Here is a 23331-nt window from a genome sequence, read left to right as displayed (position 1 = left end):
TAAGGATGAAATCAAAATAGCAAAGAGAAAGTGAGTCACGAAGTAAACAGCGAGGCGTCACTCACACCAGGTCTGAGTTATCGATTCCCTATTTAAGCAGGTTCTAAAAATAAACCTAGAGAGGTACAGTCCCAGCTGCTAGCAAACTTGCCTTTGGATTGTATGACCTTGGAAATTCCCCTTGGCTATACGTTTTTGATAATTTTAAAACATTTTAATAACATTATGTACCCTGTTTATTATCAGAAATCCACAAATTAAAAAAATGCTAAAAGCAGGCCTCTTCATAGTCTGTTGGTACTCACCCCATTGTTTTAGAGCTCGCCCTGTTAGCTTAGTCACTGTAGCACACCTGCTCACACATCGGCTTATAGGTTTTCCTCGGGATGTGCTGGAACAAAGCTGTGATGCTTTACCCCCATGCCCCGGACACGCGCCTCCTGGGCCACGTGACTGTTGAGACGGACACCCTTTTCTGCTTTTGTTGTGCTGTTTCCGTGTGGGGAGGAGACCTGTAAGAGTGAGGAGAGTCTGCAACGGGAAAGGAAAGAGTGGCTAGGAAGGTTAGGGTAGTCTCCAGTGAAGTCTCCAGGAAAGTTTAAAACCTGCTTCAAGTGAGCGTTGAATGCCATGGCCCCTTCTTCTTCGTCGCTTTTGTTTTATCAGCCTTACAGTAACATGCGTTAGAGGAGGGAATGACAGTGGCAAGCTCACTTTGAAACGATCAGCATTTTTTAGAGATCTGCCCTTACAATTTTGAAATTGTTCCTTGTTTGATGGTTTTAAATAGTAAAAGAAACACATGGTTGGTTTTGTTTGTTTGTTTTGTTTTGTTTTTCAAGACAGGGTTTCTCTGTCTAACAGTCCTGACTGTCCTGGAACTCGATTTGTAGACCAGACTGGCCTCCAGCTCGCTGAGATCCACCTGCCTCTGCCTTTAATCTGGGATTAAAGGTGTATGCCACTGTGGCCTGTCAATGCATTAGGCAGAACCTGAGCCATACTAGCCCAAGGCTAGCAACTTTCCTTTGCCAAGGCAAGGCCTTTTTTTGTGTGAATCCAAGGCTCCATGGGTTGTGGATTTTCCTAGTTTGCTTGATTAACACAGTCACTCTTCCCAACCTCCCCTAGTACAGTCAACTCTGAACATCCAAGGGGATCTGCACCCTGGGAATGCTCAGGTGCTTTATATGAGGGGCATCTATCGTGTCTGCATAACTGTCTTCCTGTCCATGTTTAGTTACCTCCTGCTTTAAGTCATCTCCAAACACTTACACCTACTGCAGTGCACACAGCCTGTGGTGGGTTGTTACACTGTATTATTTAGGTCTTGGCTTTAAGAAGAAGCCTACATGTTCCGTATCAGACTGTTTCATGGCGTTGTGCTAATGGACGACAGAACCTTTTCTGGTTGCACAACTCTGTGCAGCTCCCTCCTCTGTCCTCCGCTGCCCTGACTGCTGAGCTTCACCTGGTTTTTCTCTGCTCTGCAGCCTGGCAGTGACCTGGTGCAATTACAGGTTCCCCTTATCTGCCCCCATCTCCTGAGATCAGAAGAATGTACTTGGATATATTTTTGCCTAGTATTTTTGGTCTTTGGGACAGTAGAGTAAACCCCATCCCTTATGACACTTAGCTGTGTCCCCAGCAGACCCAGTAGTGAGCACAGGAATGTAGGACTAAAGGCAGTTACAGAAAGTGACAGTTGTGTGCCTTGTGCGTCACTGGTATATAGGGGTGGCAGGGCAGTGACTAGGGAGTGGAAGTGTCTTATGTTGTATGGGAGGTAGAGTGTACTCATTGAGTATTCCTCAGACTTATCCCAACAAAAACATCAGTCTGTTAGACAAGGCAGAAGTGTTAGAATGCCGGCAACAGAATGCAGGTGTAACCACTCAGTCGACCACACTTTCAGCTTTTTGTGTGTGTTGAAATTTATAAGCATAAAACATTTGGGAGAACTAGTTAGAACTGACCTTTGGCCCATGGTAAATAACTTAAGATGCGATTGTTTCTTGATCCACTGTAGTTATGCTTTGCTTTATTGTGGTGCTAGAAATGTAATCCTCTTCCAAGCAGTTACATACTCAGCACGCACACACTTGATTTGGTTTGGTTTTCTGTTTTTGGTTTGTTTGAAACAGGGTGTGTGTGTGTCTCTCTCTCTCTCTCTCTCTCTCTCTCTCTCTCTCTCTCTCTCTCTCTCTCTCTCTCTCTCTTTTTTTTTTTTTTGGTTTTTCAAGACAGGATTTCTCTGTGGCTTTGGAGGTTGTCCTGGAACTCGCTTGGTAGTCCAGGCTGGTCTCGAACTCAGAGATCCACCTGCCTCTGCCTCCTGAGTGCTAAAGGTGTGTGCCACCACTGCCCAGCTAAAAGAATATTCTTATAGTTCAGCAACCCTATGCAGCCTCCTGTATCTATATTAGTCATTACCAATCGGTAGATTAATGAACACTTAGCTGTGATGTGAAGGGACACTGGGAAATACAGTTTTCATTTCTCAGTTCTTTGGTTTCTGTTTTTAACCACCAAGAGCTCCTGTTCTGTCAGTCTTAGTCATTCTTTCTTTCTTTCAAGATTTATTTGTTTGTTTATTGCATGTATAGTGTTCTGCCTACATACCAGAAGAGGACACCAGATTGAATTGTAATGGTTGTGAGCCACCATGTGGTTGCTGGGAATTGAACTCAGGACCTATATATATATATGATCACGACAAGTTGGCAGACTACACAATGCCTCAGGCTCCTGGCCCTCCATCCCTGTCATGAAAGAGGTTGCTGGAGCCTCTCCTCGCTGGCACCGTTGCTTAGAACACCACTGGTCCCTGAAGCATGGAGGTGACATCAGCCTGCTGACATCAGCACCACTGCTTTTCTCAACCTGTGTCCTTTCACAGATTTAGCTCCTGAAGTTTTTATATTAAAAATGCTACCAGATTAGAAACCCAAGTATAATCTGGGGTGTCACATTGTATGTTTACCCCTGTTCCTGTCCCCCACTGAGCATTAGAGTTTCACTGACCTTTTCTGAGGAAGAGCGTTGTTGGTGTATCATGGTGCAGTAAGAAAGTGACTAGGAGCTCCAGGTGCTGGGTTTTCTTATGCGAGAACTCCTTGGATGGCTGAGCCCAGTGATGGAAACCTTCTTTTCCCTCTTTAGCTGGTGCCTTTCACTGTGGTGCGTGACCTCACACAGTTCTGCTCCTAAATGCTCCTGGAGCAGGTTACATAACTTGTGTCGCCTTTGGTTGTAGGATGTGATCTAACTTGAAGCTCTCTCCTGGGTTGCGTCTGTGCCTGCTCCTGGGGCTAGCCTGTGAATAACTTAGCATGGGCCCCTCTCACTCTCTCTGAGCAGGTGACTAGTCACTACCTCTAGCCTCCACCAGTGCCTTGTTCCTCCCTGTGTGCTGTGGCCACGCCCGTGCGACAGTGTTGGGCATCTCCTGGGTATCCACATACCCTACTCTGCTCCTGAGTTAGCTCCTGCCTGAACCTGCAGCTTGTACCTACCAGAGAGCAAAGTGCAGTCTCCCATTGGTGAAGGCCCCTTAGCTCCTCTCCATCTGAGAAGAAAGGGGTCAGTCCAGACAAAGGACTCAATTCTAACTTTCCTCTCCCAACACAGCCTGGAAAGGTACCAAGGGAGTGACTGGTAGTGACAGGGTCAGTTCTGTCACTGTTGGGTAGGCCCTGGGAGGAACTGGTGACCTTCCCAGGCTGTGTGTGACTGGGCTCATTCCACCTTCTTACCCCATCCTTGAGCTTCAGAAGTGTGTTACCATTACCTCAGGAAGCCTCCTTGTCCCGATCCCCCATCTGCTGAAAAATGTCCTGTACATCTGCTTGTCTCTTGGGTATCATCATTGCTTGGAGGCCTCATAGGGCCCTGTGCACATTTCCTGGATCATAGAGAGCTCCAATCCCCAGAAGCCAGAAGTCGACACTCATATTCCACATGGGCACTGGAATTCAACTAGATCTTTCTTCCTCTCACGGTTCACTTTGTTTCTGGATTTCCAGCCATTTTTTCCTTCCTTGCGTTCCTTCACTGCCTCTCTACCTTCAGGTCATTCTTCATAGAAGCTACACTGTGGTGGTATCTTTCTTGCACAAATAAAATCTGTCAGAGAATGAAGCTTGCCACTAGCTAACCATAGAGGTCTGGAGGTCTGTACAGACAGACAGAAGTGATATAGCTGGGCAAAAACAGGATATAAGCAGGGAGAAACAGGAAATCCCTCTCTTCTCTGCTAAGATGCTATATAAATTATGAAACAGTTGGCCAGTGGCTAGGGCTTCTTATTGGCTAGCTCTGTCTTAATTATTAACCCATTTCTATTAATCTAAGTATTTCCATGTGGTCTTATCTTACCGGAGAAGGGTCCGGACCTCTAACTCCTTTGGCAACTCACAGAGTGGCAGGCCCACTCTGCCTACCTTTCCCAGAATTCTCCTAGACCCACCTGTCTTCCTGACTTCCTGACAGTGTTTTATTCATTAACCAATAAGAGAAACATATATACAGAAGGACAACCCCTATCACTACACTCCTAGCTTTTATTGCTGGTAACATCATAAGAAATGTCCAGTTTGCAAGCTGGGTTGTTAGTGACAGTAAAGAGAGAAGTAGCTGGTGGTGGTGACATATTCCTATAATCCTGACTCTCAGGAAGCCAAGCCAGAAGGATTTCAATGTTGAAGCTATCCTGGGCTACAGTTTGAGTTCCAGTCCAGCCCAGAATATGCAGTGAATAAAGAAAACAAAAGAGAGAGCTGAGAGATGGCTTAGTTGTCAAAAGCACTGGCTGTTCTTGCAGACGATCTGGGTTCAGTTCCCAGCACCCACATAATGGCTTGCAGCCATCTGTAACTTCAGTGCTAGGGCACCCAGCACCCTCTTCTGACTTCCACAGGCACCAGGCATGCACACAGTACACATAATAGGCATGCAATACCCAAACACATAAGATGAAAGCAATCCTTTAAAAAGAAGAAGGAAGAACAGGGAAGTATCAAGTGTTTATTTACTTGGCTAGACCAGGCCTCTGAACTGCCAACCTCCCAAGAGGTTTTCCTAGAGCTGGCATTTGCCTTCATGTCAGATATTTGGATTTGAGTTTTTGACAAGGACTCTCCCCACCCCAGACAGGGTTTCTCTGTGTTAACAACTCTGACTGTCCTGGAACTGCTTTCTAGACCAGGCTGGCCCTGAACTCACAGCAATCTGTCTGCCTCTACCTCCCAATGGGGCAAGGGCTTTTTGATCACCTATAAGCTAGTTACCAGATCTCAGGACTGTAACTGGCATTTGGTGGGTTGATAGTTGTTTAAGATAATAGGTCCTATTTAAACTTAATGCAAAAAAAAAAAAACCCAACCAGCCGGGTGGTGGTGGCGCACGCCTTTAATCCCAGCACTCAGGAGGCAGAGGCAGGCGGATCTCTGTGAGTTCGAGGCCAGGCTGGACCGACAGCCTCCAAAACAATACAGAGAAACCCTGTCTTGTAAAGACCAAAAAAAAAAAACCCTTACAAGTCAATGACTTAGATAAACTAGACTTTGCTGTTTCTATCACTGACCAATCAAGTGTTTTGTTCAGGTGGAGACAGACCAAGGGCTCTGCTCAGCCAGCCCTCAGACACACTATCTTAGTCCTATCTCAGAAGTGATCTCCAGCTGCCCCAGAAGTTGCTCATCTGACTTAGTTCCCGTAGTTGTTAGGAGCCCGACCCTGTGCAATGTAGCCTTTGCTGTATTCTTGGTGTTCTTGTTTCTTTAGCCTTTTCTGTGGTCTTCGTCATCTTGTCCTTTCTAGCTTTTTGCTTGCCTGCTCACTGGATGTCACAGTCTCCTAAGTCTTCTTAGCATCTACTGGGGTCAGCTGTCTTTGACAGGTGAGAGTCAGAGTGACTATAGCAGTCTGGCGGTCCCATGCCCAGAAAGGTCTGTTTCAAGCTGCAGGTTTGACCCTGTCTCCCCTGGAGACCCACATCTCTTCTGAATTTTAAGAAAAATGAACATCTTAGAATGGGAAGCATCTATCCCTAGAATTATTTAGTGTTTCTTGGAATGTTCTTGGTAATACTTAAGTATCCTGGTTGTGATCATGGAATATGTGGGTTTTAGTTTGCAGTTAACATGTTTCGAACCTTGCCACCCTCCTCCAATCCCACGGGAGCAGAATTTGACCCAGAAGAAGATGAACCAACGTTAGAAGCAGCCTGGCCTCATCTGCAGGTACTGGACTTGGCACCAGATAGGATGGTGTGCGCCATGTGGGTGGTGGCCAACGGCCTCTCTTTAGCTGTTGACCAATGGGCTTCTGATGTAAACAGATCTCTTTTTACCAGAGCAGAGATGGGGGAGAAAAGGAAGAGATTGATTGATTGACTGATTGACTGATTAACTGAATTTGTGAAAACCCATTACATACACTACAGAGCAGGAGACTTATTTCTCTGTCCTCAGTGATGATACTAGCTTCACTAATAACATTGAATTTGGGTTTTGTCCCAGTTAGGGTTGCTGTTGCTATGATGAAAGATCATGACCAAAGCAACTTGGGGAGGAGAGGGTTTACTTGGGGAGGAGAGGGTTTACTTGGGGAGGAGAGGGTTTACTTGGGGAGGAGAGGGTTTACTTGGGGAGGAAACAGTTTACTTGGGGAGGAGAGGGTTTGCTTGGGGAGGAGAGGGTTTACTTGGGGAGGAAACAGTTTACTTGGGGAGGAGAGGGCTTACTTGGGGAGGAGAGGGTTTACTTGGGGAGGAGAGGGTTTGCTTGGGGAGGAAAGGGCTTACTTGGGGAGGAGAGGGTTTACTTGGGGAGGAGAGGGTTTACTTGGGGAGGAAAGGGCTTACTTGGGGAGGAGAGGGTTTACTTGGCTTAGGCTTCTACATCACTGTTCATCATCAAAGCACATCAGGATAGGAACCCAAGACAGGGTAGGAACCTTGAGGCAGGAGCTGATGCAGAGACCATGGAGGGGCGCTTGCTCATCACGGCTTGCTCAACCTGCTTCCTTTTAGAACCCAGGACCACCAGCCCAGAGGTGGCACCACCCACAATGGGCTGGGCTCTTCCTCATCAATCAGTAATTAACAAATGTTCTATGGGCTTGAGAAGACATGTTCTCAGCCCAGGTCCCTCCTCTTAGATGACTTTGGCTTGTGTTGAGTTGACATAAAACCAGCCAGCACAGGGTTAGAGCATTTCCCAGGTGTACTTCCAGTTTTCTCTTCAGTGCCTGCTTTTAACTTACACCCTTGCGCATCCGGCCTCCTTGCTGACACATGATACTTCCCAGCACACCTGTATGCAAGGTTGACTGGTTATGAGGCCAGCACAAATATATGTCCTTAGAAGGGAGGAGCCAGATGTTCCGCCCTCAAGGCATCTGGCTCCCACACCACACAGCTTATAACAGACCATCCATGCTGACCAGCCAGCTGTGCTATGTTTATTTATAAAGGGAACCACAATGGTTGTGTTTCAGTGTCTGTGTTTTTGTGTTCCTCTCCGAGGCAATCCTTTAGTTCTTTTCTACTTAGAACTCCAAGATACATGTAGATGACAAACTGTAGATCCCACCCCAAGCTTGGTCATGGTCCCTGGTGGGTGTAGCAGCTGAGCGCCATGGAAAGCACTGTGCACCATTTAAGACAATGTCTGTGGTTCTCACTAATCCATTTGCAGTTAATGCTAAGCCACACAATTCAGTATTAATTTTGAATGCATGTGTGTTTCCTAAGTCTTGTATTTTCAAGCAAATAAAGACTGAATGTGAGGTGTTCTTAATCAACCTAATGAAGTACCATGTAATTTGACTCATTGTTTTTTTTTCTTCTAGCTTGTTTATGAATTTTTCTTAAGATTTTTAGAGTCTCCAGATTTCCAGCCCAATATAGCAAAGAAATATATTGATCAGAAGTTTGTATTGCAGGTAAGTTTCTAGCTAGGTGTTCCTCAGCAGCCTTAAGTACAGGAAAGTCACCGTCACTAAGTGCTGTGTTTTTCTTAAAGCTTCTAGAGCTCTTTGACAGCGAGGATCCTCGGGAGAGAGATTTTCTAAAAACTACCCTTCACAGAATCTATGGGAAGTTCTTAGGTCTGCGTGCTTACATCAGGAAACAGATAAATAATATATTTTATAGGTAAGTCCCCATGTGGTTGTGGCCCACTCTCCATGCTGTCACGCCAAGTGGGAGGGAAAGTGAGCGGTGTATTGGTCATGTGCAAGTGGCCCCCACCACACCGTACCTTACCCCTCCACGGTTCCCTGTGCCGTGTTGACTGCTCACCCTTTGTCCGCTCTTGCTTCTCCTCCCCGTGCCTTACGCCACACACGACCTTGCTTGAGTTCCTATAGAATTGTCCAGTTGTGCTGAGTTTGGTTGAGTTGACTCTGTCCTGTTCACCTGCTTGTTACCTTATTATTCCTGCTCAGCTGCAGGAAGACAGGACGGAAGTGGTCAGCCTTTGTCCGGGAAGATCTGTGAATTAGTTGAGCAGTTTGAGGGCCAGCCAAGCAGAGAGAGGAGACTCCTGGCGGCAGACAGAGCAGGACAGCTCTCCTGTATACCCAGACCTGTCCTGTCAGCCTCTAGCTCAGAAAGGACATACCAAACCCTACAAGTGTATTGATGGCTATGACCCCTGATGTCTTGCCCCCACCCTTGTCTCATCTCTGACCGAGTCTCGTGATTCTTAAGGTCTAACACCAGGTGAGCATGAAGGTACATGCCTGTAATCCCAGGGTTTGGTAGGCGGAGGCCAAGATTACCGTAGCTCAGGCCAGCCTCATCTGCATAGATCCAGATGAGTCAGGGCTACATTCACATGGTTCCTACCACTGCTGCCGTCTGGTTAACACGTGCAGCCATGCGTCGTCCCAGGCTGTCCTGCCTGCCCTGCCTTGCTTTGAGCCCTTAACCCTGCTTCCCCAGGAAATCAACCTGAGCTGGCACGGCCCCTCCTCCCCAGGGACAGCTCAGTGGCACCAGTGGGTGCCAGTGGGAGAGTCTGTGCAGCTCTTGTATGGGACGGTACCGCTCTAGCCCTGGCTAGCCTTTAACCTCCTGCTTCTGCTGGGATGAAGGGTGTGTGTCACTGTGCTCAGCCTGGTCTGTGGAGCTCTTCCTTACTAGTACCTGGAAGCTTGCTAAGGTTATCTTGCAATTGTTGCGTCTTAGGTTGGCTTCCTGCTCTGAGGTATCTGATTCCAGGGAAGCCTAAAAGTAACAGATCTTAGCGGTGATGGCAACAGTGTGATATGCATCTGATATTAAATAAGTGTTTCACACAGTCTAGCTGTGGGGCCAGGGCCTGCGTATGCCTGCCTGGTCCTCCCTTCCCCACAGCACAGCGACTGAAAGTGGCCAGGAAACGGGAGCTGAGACAGTGAGGCTGAGCAGCCTCTGTGACCCTCCTGGTCCTCCTCGGCCTGGTGTGTCCGTGCAGTTGAATCCTTGGCCCGATGGCACAGTGTGATGTTGGGGCCCTCGCCGTGTGGCTTCCCTTCGAGCCCCGTCCAGGTCCCTGGTAATACGTACCGTTTCTGCAATGGAGCCCAGCCCAGCCCTGACTTGCAGACTGCAGTCGGGGATGATGTCAGCTCCGCATATTCAGCCCCTGCTGTTCACTTCTTGGAGCTCCGCTTTGTCACTAGAGCGTTACTCAGCTGACATCACTCTCTGCACAGAGTGGGGACAACCTTAGTTCCAGTTTCTTGGCCCTGAAGTTGGTTGGGCTGTAGTGTTTTGTTTCCCCAGGACAGCAGAACCCCAAATCTGTTGTACGCCTGCAGTGCAGAAGTGGCGATGCCTCCTACCGGAGAGAGCTTACCTTGATCGCCGGGGCACTCGGCCGTATATTCAGAGTACATCACGTGATTCAGTTCACAAACGGGCGAACGCTACAGTGTGGCAGTTTTGTGCTTTCCTCCCTTAGGTCATCTTTTCTATACTTGTCTTTATATGTACGCTCAAAAGCAAGCGTATTACTTAGAATCCCTAATTGGCTTGGGTCTTTTGTTGTCATTGCATGTGGAGAGAGTCAGAAAGGAAGTCAGCTTCCCAGATCATGGAAGTGCAGAGCTACTGTGCATGTTCCGTATCCTGACCACAGATCCACACGCTTAAAAGCTTGAATACTTTTGGTTGTGAGCCTTGCCTTTAACAGCCAAGCCATCTCAAAAAACAAAAAAGAAAAAGAAATAGGAGTATTTTGAGCACTAGCATAATGCCACAGTGGGAAATTCCATGCTTGACTCGTGTATAGTTAAAATGCAGGAATGACAAGGTATGGTAGCTCATGCCTGCAGTTCCAGCTGCTCAGGAGGTTGAGGCAGAAGGATCATTTGAGCCTAATAGTTACTTACATGCCAGCTTGGACAGCATAAAGAGAGCCTGTCTCCAACCTAAAAATACTACATAGCATTACCTCCCAACTCTGTTTAAAGAGTAATTGAATAGAGTAATTGAATTTTTGCTTTCAGCTTGAGTCATATCCCAAGGCATATCTCATACATACGCAGATGTGACTCTGAATGACCCGACATTGTAGACTGCATTCCGGGTAAGGGGTTCTTGATGTGTACCTGTATCTTGTAAGAAAATGCAGCTTTAAACAAGTCTGTTCAACTTACTGAAAGCAAAGATTCCTGCCTGTGATTTCTCAGTGAGTCGGTTTGTTAGTGTGAGCAAACAGTGGCCCATTGCTGGACTCAGCAGGCGGTTTGCTGGAGGCCAGCCAGGCCTTCTCTTGCTGCTGCTCCCGATGCCATGGCTCAAACCACCACCCATTACTCCTCGGTTCTCCCTGACCCAGGCTCAGCCATGCTGCCTCTGCTGTCCTTTAGGGCAGCGATGTCCTGGGTGGCTCATCACTGCCATGCATCTCTGTCCACATGGCCTCTCTGGTCATGCTTAGAGCCTTGTGGTTGGTTTTTTATCTCGTATTATTTTAGTGGCCTGACTGACCTTGAACTGACACTCATACCCCTGCCTCCACCTTCCCAGTGTTGCAATTACAGACATGAGCTGCCTCTTCCGGCCTCAGTGCAGCCTCTTAAGAGCAACAGCTGCCTCCGTGGGTCAGGAGAAGCTGCCCGTGTCCTGTGGGAGCTAGTCCCCTTTTTCTCTCACAGTCAGGACTAAGAGGCGCTCCTGAAATGATGCTGATGTGGGAGCCGAGTGGCTTACAGCAGCCACCGTCCTCCCATGAGATGCAGGAAGGCTGAAAAGCAAGGCCGCAGGTCACTGAGTGTGTGCAGGGCGCAGCATCAGCCACAGAATTAGAACCGTAGGTAAAATCCATGTAACAAGAGGCACCCGCTCTCCTGCACCGATACCTGCAGACTGACCGATGAGGCGGCTGTGTGCTCTAGGGCAGCCGGAGGACGAGGTCAGCAGGAAGCGGGCATGTGTGACACATTCCCATGTCCTCTCCTAGTCCTCACAGCCATACTTTCTGACTACCACCAAGCTCACTTCATGTTTCCGTGTCTGGCTGCCAGTGGCCTTGGAGCCTGCCCACATGCTGTCTAGCCCACCATCCTGTGTCTCCTGGGGTCACAGACGCTGTTCTCTCCCCCTCTGCATGCCCCCTCCTTGACAGGTCTGTCAGTAGTACCTTCCTTGTGGCTTAGTATGAGCAGGAGCCATGAGGGGGGCCTGGCCATTTGAGAATACCTGTTCCTCAGACTTACTTCTTCTGTACCTTAGGGTCGCTAGTGAGTTTGTCTCAGGACACTGACTGCTTTGGGGGAGAAGCAGCGTCTAAGGGAGGCGCTCCCTCTGATGGGCAGGGTCCACTTCCACAGCACATGTCCTAAATGCACTGCCCTGCTGCTATAGATCACCAACAGCCAAGTAGCTGGGGTTCAGTTTCCATGGGACGCCTCTGGGGTGGACATTCCCCTGTTCCCTGTTGCTGTCCCCAGGTCACTCACTAGACATGTTTAAGCAGTACACAGATGCCAGGCTTGGCCCTAGTACCAGGAACATGTTCACAGGAAGTCCTTGTCCCCATCTGGAGGGAGACCAGCTGGCACAGAGAATGGGGTGCATGTTTCCAGAGCTCCCTCGGGAGCCCATGCTGGGTGTGATGAGCAGAGAGTGCTCAGAGAAAGAGAAGTGGGCTGCTCGGGGAGCTGATGTTGAGGAAGCAGGGACGGTGGGTGTTCACAGGGAGAAGGGCCACACGGGTGTTCACAGGGGCGCTTCTAACCATGGCAGGGAGTGCGCTAGAGATGGGAGGCTTTAAAACTGAGTAAGACATCATCATATGCTGAGAAGCTGCAAGGAACAAGGTGGGTCAGCAGGATAGGCTGGAAGGCTCGGTGGATGTAACCACAAGCAAACACCAATGCAAACTGCCACTGGCTGAACCTGCTGGTTAAAACACAGGTGGTGGCTGTGAAGTTTCTTCAAATCGTGGATACTTGAAATTTTTCAGAATAAAATGTTGGAAGTCACTTGAGCTACACAGGCTATCTGCCCCCCAAGATACTCCATTGCAGGCCTTCGGGGCTTTGTGGGCTCTGAACATATCCCCGAAAAGTATTGGCACAGGGCTTGCTGCAGGCTCCTCCTGAAGCCTTTGTTTCCTTGTTCAGATTGCTGTAGTGTCTGCAGCTTTTACTCGGCATCCAATGCTGATAACATATTGTGTGTTCCAGGTTTATTTATGAGACAGAGCATCACAATGGCATAGCAGAATTACTGGAAATACTGGGAAGGTAAGTTCCTGTCCCTGGCATAGAGCTAACACCAGAATGATCTAGCTCATTGACTTCGACCCCTCCAGAGCACAGAGCTTTTAAGCCAGGTCCTGAAAGGATGGAAGTAGAGTTTCATGTAAGGAGAATGAAGTTGGTGAACTCATAGAGTGCACAAACAACAGCTTGCTTCCTTGTGGTTCTAGAGCCCTCTCCACACACCTCAGTCCATTACTATGGGAACTTTGAAATGTCAATTTTTCTCCCCTCGAGTAGTGTTAAAAATAGTTACAGAAGAAGGTTGATATTACACGCTTATTTGAAGAATAGATTCTGTATGTAAGGTATTGAGTAAATGCTGATATTTTAAGTTGCTTCAACATGTTGACTTTTCATAAATATAATTCAATTTTTGTTACCTTACTTTGTATAAAGTTTTTACTTTTTTAATGGCCTTTAATATAAGATTCCCTGACCCACTGTTTCCTAAAAGATTTTCTTGAAGCTAAGCACTGGACAGTGCTCTCTCCGGTGCCTTGAGGGGAATCCATGAGCATTGCTAGCAACTTAAAAGTTCTGAGTTGCTCTAAGGTGAAGACACCAGTATATATAGAATCTGGTGGTTCCCTACAGCCTCTGAACCTGTTGTCTTTGTACCCCGCCCCAAGACACACACACACACACACACACACACACACACACACACACACACACACACACACACAGAAACTGTTGTCTCAAGTTGCTGCTTTAGATGTGATTTGAGAAAGTGGTTGGACTTAGGATGGTCTGTCATCACAACATGGCTTACTTAGTATGGCTAAGGGTGGCTCTTACCAGTCACGTGACCTTGGGCAGGTTCCTGCTACGGAATGGGAAGAGAGCTCAGTTTCCTCTCAGTGTTGCCCCTCTGTCATGCATCAGGAGTGGTGTGAACTGTGTTAAGTGTAAACCTCACCACACTGTCTTTTCAACCCTTCCTCCAACACCAGGTTCATCCAGCATCCCCCTAGATGTCCTGGCCACCCATGATGGGTACCGTGGGAGCATGACTGTCAGGGGACCGCGTTACCATTGCTCTGACACTAACTCTGAGAAGCATTTGTTCCCTTTGCCTAACCCTGAAACCACTCCGCTCAGCCAGTCAGTGTTCAGTTTGGAGGTCCGTCTTGGGATGCCTTTCCTACAGAATAAACAGCACCCAGTCTGCACACCGGGAGTGGGAGTGGGGGGACACTCCAGTTCACACAGGATAGTAGACGTCTTAAAGGAAAGTGCAGGTGGGGAGACCTGGAACTGGGTCCCTGCCCCCTACCCCGCAGCTGTTCAGCCCCCTGCCGTTTCTTTCCCCTGTGCTGTGACTTGTGCCCCAATACAGAAAAAAAAAGTTAAAAATGGCTGTGCGCCTGGAGGCCTCTTTATTGTAGTTGCTGTTCCTACCAATATGCTCTTTATTCTGAAAAAATATTTTGCCCATTGGCTTTTCATGTGAAAACAAAAGCTGAAAGAGCAGCTATCTGACTGTAATCTGGAGTGTGTACATGCTCAAACTGAGTTCTCTCTTCACAGTATAATTAATGGGTTTGCCTTACCGCTGAAGGAAGAGCACAAGATTTTCCTGTTAAAGGTGTTGCTGCCCTTGCACAAAGTGAAATCCCTGAGTGTCTACCATCCCCAGGTAAGACCACCTGACCGCAGCTGCACACCTGCAGTGAGTGGTCCAGTCTTTCCCAGATCACTGTGCTGCAGTGAAAATAGTCCTTTTTAAGGAATTTAGGAGAGGGGTCAGGTGATGACTTAGTTGTATAAATGCTTGCCATCAAGTATGGGGACCAGAGTGGAGATCCCCAGAACTCTCATAAATGGCAGATAAGATAAGCTGCTGGAGAGATGGCTCAGTGGTTAAGAGCACCGACAGCTCTTCCAGAGGACCTGGGTTCAATTCCCAGCACCCTCATGGCAGCTCACAACTGTCTTCAGTTCCAGTTCCAGGGGACCTGACAGCTCTTGCAAAACACCAATGCACATAAAATAAAAATAAATAAAACGTGGTGGGCGTCTGTACACCCAACCTCAGCAGGTACAGGCAGAGTCCCAGGAGCAAGCTGCCTCGATAGAATAGCCAGTGTAGTAGTTTCTGGTTCAGTGAGAGAAACATTGCCTTAATGTGTATATACAAATTGAGAGAAACGCCCAATGTCAACTTCTGGCCTCCACATGCACAAACATCACACACATTTATGCATACAAAAAAGAAAAGCTGGGTGGTGGTGACACATGCGCTCAGCAGGACCTTGTCTGAAAAATTAAAAATAAAATGGGATTCCATTTTTGAGAACTCCTTGGAAATGGTTGACATGGGACACATTACAGAAAGGACATTTTTTTGTCGATTCGAATGACATGGGCTTCCCAGGAAATAGCCACTTGTTTTCTGATTGGTAGCGAGTGTCAGCAGGTCCAGTTGGCCTGTTACCATACTCACTGTTGAACAAAAGTAATAAAGAAGCTGGCCGTGGTGGTGCACACCTGTAATCTGAGTACTCCAAGGCTGAGGCAGGGGCTTGCAGCAACCTTGGGCTACAAATAAAAACTGCCTCAAGGGAAAATAAGAGGAGCTCAGAAATTTCTGATGGATTACTGAATTAAACATTTTTCTCAGTTTGTCCATTCTAATCTTAAAATGACACACACACCCCTCATTTCACTTGGTTGATTTGTTGGTGGTGTTCGTCTGAAAGATGTCCCCTAGTTTTTATGGTATTGGGACTGGGCATGGCTATGAAATCTGTCACAGATTGACAGGGGAAGAGTTATCCACTGAGTATCAGACCCAGAGGTGCTTCCCTGAGGTATCTCCCAGAGCATCGTGGGTGGCAGTTGTGACAGTCAGGGGCAGCATTCAGCCACACCCAGCCATTTTTCCAAGAGGCGTTTGGTGGTTGCTCTGGAAGGGCGTTTCTGTGCTGACATGACTTGCTGACTCTCTCTCTCCCATCCCTTCTAGCTGGCGTACTGTGTTGTGCAGTTTTTGGAGAAGGACAGCACCCTCACTGAACCAGTAAGTGTTCTCCCTGGGCCCTGAACATTGGCTGTGCCTCTCCCGGATGGAGCAACCATCATGGCACGCATTTTACCGTGTTGCCGTGCGGGTGTCTTTGTCATCCTCAGCAACTCCGACACTGATGGAGGCTGATCTCCCTCCTGGGTTGGAGGTTTGAGTGTAGTAGTTTGCCTGCAAGTCTTTTCACTGAATGATGATTTTCTGTAATAAGCTTGCTACCCTGTCTCATACCTTGGAACATGGTACCTGAGTAGCTGTGCCACCAGCCTGGGCCCAGGTCTGTCCTCCACATTTGACAGAATGTGTCGTGACTCAGCCACAGGCATTGCAGCAAGAGTGTAAGTCACTTATATTCAAGAGGGAAGTCTTTTCTAAGCTAGTGTTACTGTTTTACAGGCACTGAACAGCAAGTGAAGGCTAGGCTGCTGACTTTTGGTCTGAATTTCTGATTGCTATTTTATCTTTATTAAATTTAAATTTTTTTTATTTTATTCTTTTGGTTTTTTGAAGCAGGGTTTCACTATGATGTGTAGTCCTGGCTGTTCTGGAACTTGCTTTGTAGACCAGGCTAACCTTGAACTCAAAGATCCTCCTGTTGGGATTAAAAGTGTACACCACCACTGCTTAGCTATTTTTATTAATTTTTTAAAAGTTTAATTCCTAGTACCTCCACTAAAAATCAGTCAGTCAAAAATGTAGCCAAAGAGCTGGGCGTTGGTGGCGCACGCCTTTAATCCCAGCACTCTGGAGGCAGAGGCAGGCGGATCTCTGTGAGTTCGAGGCCAGCCTGGTCTACAAAGTGAGTTCCAGGACAGCCTCCAAAGCTACAGAGAAACCCTGTCTCCAAAAAAAAAACAAAACAAAAACAAAAAAATTATAAAAAAAAATGTAGCCAAAGTTAACAAAATTGATCTTGTCATATATCAGCCAGAATCAGCATTTGAGTTCACTTTTTAAAATAACCTAAGATACAGCTCATAGCCCATGCCGTTCATGCATTTAAAGTGTTCAAGGCAGACCTGGCTCAGGAGGCTGAGGTAGGTAGGCTACCATGAGTTTGGGGTCAGCCTCGGCTGTATAGCAAGACCCCATTTCAGAGCGAGGAGCCGTAGAGCTGGCTCAGCAGTTAAGAGCACCTGTTGCTCTTCCAGAGGTCCCCAGCACCCGGATGATGGCTCACCGCTGCCTGTACCTCCAGCTCCAGGGGTCAGGCACCATACTGCCGGCCTCTGCAGGCGTTCACATGCCTGAGTACACTTGCATGATCACTCAGGTTTCTCCCCCCAACACACACAAATAATTTACTTCTAAAAGGAAAGGAATTCCACCTGCTCTCACTGCCCCTTTTATAGCAAGAAATCAAAGACAGAGAAGGTATACTGTTTTCGCCCATGATTTTTCTCTGTGTGTTTTTCTCATCTCTGTGATAAAGAATTCATCAAGCCGGGCGTTGGTGGTGCACGCCTTTAATCCCAGCACTTGGGAGGCAGAGGCAGGTGGATCTCTGTGAGTTCAAGGCCAGCCTGGTCTACAAGAGCTAGTTCCAGGACAGCCTCCAAAGCCACAGAGAAACCCTGTCTCGAAAAACCAAAAAAAAAAAAAAAAAAAAAAAGAATTCATCAAGTGTTAAATGCACATTTGCCACAGACAGGTTACTCCCTCCCGAAGCACCTCTGCCTGCTGGACCCTGTCCAAGCCGGACCCCAGGCCTGTTTAGCCCAGATGGACTCTGTTTCATCATCTTTCTGAGCATAAAATGCACTCAGGTGACAGTTCTGAAGTTTCTGTCCCACTAGTGCAGTTTGGTGACAGATCGGCAGCATTGTGAGGGGTGAGCTTAGCTTCAGGGGGCAAGAGACAGCGAGCACACTGTCTCACATAGACATTGCTACTGGCCTCTGGCAGGACCTTGCACAGACGAGCCACACACCCCACACATTCGGTGTGGTGGCTCCATCCCAAGCTTTGATACTTCCTGTTGAAAGATGATGGTGTGACAGAAAGCAGAGCTCATTTCTAGCATATGCAAAGCACTCAGACTCACCTGGTAAAGCTCTTGCTTTGAAATTCACATTTTATGGCCATGCAAAGGCCATGTGTCTGACTTAGCAGTGAGCACTTGTTAAGATGCACGTGTGAACTGGAGAGCAGTATGTACACTCGGCACACGCATCATTTGGTAAGACATTTTGAAAATATAAAAGGTTTTTTTTTTTGTGTTTTAAAGTTGCCTGGAAGATACTCTTTATAGCTGACTCAGGCAAAGAAGAGAGTAATGTACAGTAGCCACAGACTAGGAAAGCACTGTGACCTCAGACTAAACAGCATTGCTCGTGATCAAGGCCATGGCTGCCAGGTGCTCCCTCCTGACCAGGCACTCTCCCAGCACTCCATCTCAAGCCCGGGTGATCACACACAGATTTGTGAACCAGCTCAGGTCCAGGACCCAAAATGAATGCAGGCTTACATCTGCTTCACTGACAATACCCTTTTGATAGCCATTAAAGTTCAAGGTAGCGACCACCCTTGGCCAGTGAACTTCTGAGTGTCGGCAGTGTGCTAAGTTGCATAGGCAGTAGGACTTTGACTAACACAGTAGAGCTTGCCTCTGTGACTGGGGTTTGATAGTGGTCATTGTCACATCCATACAGTTGTTAAAACTGTGTAGAACTAGAGTGTTGATGAGAGAAAAGCATGCGAGTGCTGATGCTCAGCGGCGCCTCTCGTGTTGCGGTGCAGCGGGGACGCGTAATGGGAGCGCAGACATCTTCCTCGTGGCATTGACGTCTCATGGCATCACTTTGTTTGCTGTTGTTTTTTAGGTGGTAATGGCACTTCTCAAATACTGGCCAAAGACTCACAGTCCAAAAGAAGTAATGTTCTTAAATGAATTAGAAGAGATTTTAGATGTAATTGAACCATCAGAATTTGTGAAGATCATGGAACCTCTTTTTCGACAGTTAGCCAAGTGTGTTTCCAGCCCTCACTTCCAGGTATGCAGGTCTGGGCGACAGCAGTCGGTGCGTCTGTTGAAATTGTGGTCTCAGTGTGTAATCGCTTGAACTCTGATTCTGCTGTGATCTAGGGGTGAAATTCAAAATTTTTTACTTGACGTGTATTTCAAGATTAGATACTTAAATTTTAGCCAGGCAGGGAGACTCATTCTTGTAATCCCTAATACTTGGGAAGCCAAGGCAGGAGAATTGCTACAAGTTGAGATCAGCCTGGGCTATAAAGAGACCCTATACTCAAAAGTAAAATATGATTTTATTTAGTTCTCTGTAGTTTCAATTCTGGCCCCTGTTCTCATCACTGAAAACCTATGTAGTCTAATTAGTGTTGCCCTGTTAGGGGCAACACCCCTTAAGAAAGCAGACTCTTTTTCCAGCGGCTGCTAACTACCTGTGAGCCACACCCCGCCCGTGTTGGAACATTAGCTGGACTGGCCCTGGCATGGCAGCCATAGCTTGTTCAGACACACTGTTTCAAGCAGCCCTCCCTGTCCTCCTGCCTAGAGGTTCCTCTTCAGCAGAGGCAAACCTGGACTTCCTGCACGGTGGCTGGTGACTGCCACACTCCCCGTCTCAGTGACTCCTTCCTCACTCTGGAAAGGCTCTGTGTGGAGGGTCCTCAGCGTTGAGTCTGCTCCAGGAGACTCAGATGCCTCTGGCGGGTGATGGTGGCTAAAGGATTGCAGGGTTTGGCCACCTCATTTTCACTGTGAGCAGCCTAGCACCTAAAGCGAAGAGATGGTGGCTGTAGAGGACACGTCATCTTTGGAGTCAGTCAACTCTAGACTCCAAGTTGTTATTAAGAATAGAAAGGGGCCAGCCAAATGGCTCAGCAGTTAAAGGTGCCTGTTGCCAGGCTGACAATCTGAGTCGGGTACCTGGGATCTACATGGTGGAAAGAGAGAAGCAACTCCCCAAGGTTGTCCTCTGACCTACACACACACACACACACACACACACACACACTGTGGTATACATGTGCCTCCATCCCTGCCACACACACGATATACCTATGCACAAATAAATTATGTACTTTTTAAAAAGGTAGGTCGGAAGTACATGTGGGTATGTGTGTTGGTCCAAGCAGACTGAAGATGAGAAGACAGAAGATGAGTTGTGCATCCCCATCAAGGGCCCAGCATTAAGGGAATCTGAAATGGATTTCTGTGTCACAGTGTCAGAAGCCAGTGTCTGGCAGTACAGCCGTGGTGCTGTTGAACTGGAAAGAGCATGCAAAAGTGTTGCATGTGCAAGACTGTCACAGAGCTAGGAGAGCGGCAGGTTTGGAAGCATGCCAGAGAGAAGTAAGCTGGAAGTTCTCTTTAATAAGACAACTGAGTACAGTAGCTAATCCCTGAACTGAGGCAAGAGGATTGCAAGTTCCAGGCTGGCTACTGTTTCTCAAGGAAAGAAAAAAAAGTATTTGTGTTAAAAACTAAAACAAAATTTACAATTTGTGCCTTTAAACATCCTATCTTCTGTTTTCTAATATGCAGTCTTGAAATATTATATCAAAAAATATTTATGGGTATGTTCTCTATAGTATCCATGAGTTCAAGGCCAGCCTGGGCTACATATCAAGGCCCAGACTGGCCAGGGCAGCACAGACTCCTGTCTCAGAAAGAAAGGAAGGGAGGGAGGGAGGGAAGAGAAAGAAAGAAAGAAAGAAAGAAAGAAAGAAAGAAAGAAAGAAAGAAAGAAAGAAAGAAAGAAAGAAAGAAAGAAAGAACGAACAGAAGGTGTTGGGGCCAGCAAGATGGCCTATCCAGTAAAGGCACTTGCCTTTCAAGCCTGGTGACCTGACTTCAGTATCAGAGCCCAGAAAGTGGGGGAAGAGAATGGTCTCAGAGTTAGCCTCTAGCAGACACACAGCATAGCATATGCTCACATGTGTACACATACCATACACGTGTGTACACATACCATACAGTACAAAACAGGGCCAGCGAGATGGCTCAGCCGAGAAGGCGCTTATCCCCAAACCTGACAACGAGTTTGCTCCTAGGACTCATAGTGAAAGGAGAGAACCAACCCCTCCACACTGTCTACAGGGCTACAGGTGTGCCATACCACAGACATGTACACATGTGATAGATAAATGTAATTTTATAAATAATAATAATACAGGTAAGGTATTGATCAGGCACAATAGCACATACCTATAATCACCACACTTGGAGGACTGAGGTGGGGAGATTATAAACTTGAGGTTGGCCTGACCTACATAGTTAGTTGGGGTTTGCTTTATTTTTTTTTTGTTGGGGGGGGGGTCTTTTTTGTTCTTGGTTTTAGTTTTTCAAGACAGGGTTTCTCTGTGGCTTTGGAGGCTGTCCTGGAATTAGCTCTTGTAAACCAGGCTGTCCTTGAACTCACAGAGATCCACCTGCCTCTGCCTCCCAAGTGCTAGGATTCTCTGCTGTTCACATGGTACTCCCCTTTATTCTCAGCATGTGGAAAGCTCAGGCAAGAGACTCAGCGTGAGCAATAGTGAGACACCCTTAAACTGTGTGCATATGTGTGCTTCACTTTGACTTATTTTATGGGCATGGATGGAGGAGACAAGTGTGTACCACAGGGTGTGTGTGTGTGTGTGTGTGTGTGTGTGTGTGTGTGTGTGTGTGTGTGTGTGTGTGTGTAAGAGTTAATTGTCTTCTACCATGTGGGTTCCAGACATCAAACTAAGGGCCTTAAGCTTGGTCACAAGCACCTTCACCCTAGCCATCTCACTGCCCCACACCCTTTATGTATTCAGGTGGGGTTTTGTTTGTTTGGGTTTTTTTTTTCAAGACAGGATTTCTCTATGTAACTTCTCTGGCTGTCCCGGAACTCCCTCTGTAGACCAGGCTGACCTTGAACTCACAGAGAGCCCCTTGCCTCTTCCTCCCGAGTGCTGGAATGAAAGACCTGCACCACCACAGCCCAGCTCGTGTGCTATATTCCCATCTATGCCTTTTCTTTCCCATTTGCAAAGCTCACCTCTCCTCACTTCCTCCGAGGGACTAATCCTGGCTCCTGTGCCACCACAGCTGCCTCCTCCTGCCCCACCTGCTCACTCAAGGCTTCTGGTGGCAGAACTGTGGTCCCACTCTGCCCTAGCTTCTGAGCGTGGCCACTACATTGCACCCTAGTTGTACTTACAGAGCCCTTGCAGCTTTGCCTAGAGGAGTTTGTGCTAGGACAGCACTGACCACATGCCCTGGTGACTTTGTGAACTGTGGTGGCTCTTCAGAGTGTACCTGTCAGCAGTCAGGACAGAGGCATGGGCAGCTGTATATGTGGATGGAGGGGTGTGAGTGCTTATCCTAGCTTTCTTGCTGTCTGTATTGGGAACTAGTGGTAACTAATACAAAAGAGCCCCCTCCCCTCCACCCAGCTCCCCAATTCACCCAAAGTGAGGGCTGGCTCGCAGACCCCAAGATGTAGCTCTGCAGCCTTGACAACTGCTGGCCCTCTGGCTGACTGCTCTCTTGCCATCTTTTGCTCTCAGGATCTCACACAGGGTCTAGATATAGCCTCCATGCCGATGGACACAACCCTCTGCCCATCATTTGTCATTTCTAGTAAACCGGTTATCATCTCTGTTTTCTGCTCCCCGGCCGAATGTGTGGTCTGCTGCAGCCTCTGTGCTAAGTGGGCCGGACGCACACTAGAGGCCTGGCTAACACAGGGTGAGTGGGAGTGAATGACTGAGGATGGGCCTGAAGAGCTGGCTTGTCAGGAATGTGCACATTGCACGAACTCGAGGGCTGTTATCCCGGCACCAGGGTTGGGGGAGTAGAGATAGGAGGGTCCCTGCCAGCCAGCCTTGCCAAATTGGGGAGCTCCAAGTTTCATGAGCAACCCCGTCTCAAAAATTAAAGTGGAGAGCGACTCGGAAGATACTCTAGCTTCCACATATGTGTGCGCATATGTGCTACACACACACACACACACACACACACACACACACACACACACACACACACTTGGTGTCGGCATCCAGTCTAGGGTGTCATGAGCATTTATTGAGTAATTGGAAAAGTGAATGACAATGTTGACTTCTTGATATGTAAGTTATCTTTTGCCTCTTCGTTGACTGTTCTGCAACATCACAATTTGGACTATCTAGAATTGATGGATATATTGTAATTATCTGGTCCAGTGTAACTTCCTCTACTCACAGGTGTAACAGTCAGTGTTGTTGGCTCCTGTCTTTGTGCAGATCACCAACATTTCTTCTCTCCTGACTTTCAGGTGGCAGAGCGGGCGCTGTATTACTGGAACAATGAATACATCATGAGTTTAATCAGTGATAATGCAGCGAAGATTCTGCCCATCATGTTTCCATCCTTGTACCGCAACTCAAAGACCCACTGGAACAAGTAGGAACCCGCAGCCCATCAGCTTCTGGTCATTTTTAAATAGCACGTGCCTTGTTATCACTGCAGTTAAGAGTGGAAATCTTAGCTTACCATCAGCTTTTAAAATGAACTTCAGTTTCTTTGTGACTTTTTAAGTTAAGCGGCAGTGTGGATTGTCCCTGTGGCCTATTGT

At 47.5% G+C, this 23331-nt stretch overlaps 1 protein-coding gene across 11 annotated transcripts in view; it reads left to right on the top strand.

Moving 5' to 3' along the window:
- Ppp2r5c (protein phosphatase 2 regulatory subunit B'gamma) overlaps positions 1–23331 on the top strand; it is a 127732-nt gene that overhangs the window by 89486 nt on the left and 14915 nt on the right. For all 11 annotated transcript variants that reach the window (XM_040742476.1, XM_040742478.1, XM_040742485.1 and 8 more), the window contains 8 exons: positions 6132–6242; positions 7855–7947; positions 8028–8158; positions 12685–12744; positions 14293–14401; positions 15731–15784; positions 18610–18780; positions 23032–23159. In XM_040742476.1, coding sequence (XP_040598410.1) covers positions 6132–6242; positions 7855–7947; positions 8028–8158; positions 12685–12744; positions 14293–14401; positions 15731–15784; positions 18610–18780; positions 23032–23159 — 857 coding nt within the window. The remainder of the gene's footprint in view (positions 1–6131; positions 6243–7854; positions 7948–8027; positions 8159–12684; positions 12745–14292; positions 14402–15730; positions 15785–18609; positions 18781–23031; positions 23160–23331) is intronic.

Source organism: Mesocricetus auratus, unplaced genomic scaffold (assembly GCF_017639785.1).
Source record: "Mesocricetus auratus isolate SY011 unplaced genomic scaffold, BCM_Maur_2.0 Super-Scaffold_15014, whole genome shotgun sequence".
In the NCBI taxonomy this organism is placed as follows: domain Eukaryota; kingdom Metazoa; phylum Chordata; class Mammalia; order Rodentia; family Cricetidae; genus Mesocricetus; species Mesocricetus auratus.
Note: the sequence above shows the minus strand (reverse complement) of the source record. Positions and strands in the feature narration are given on the sequence as shown.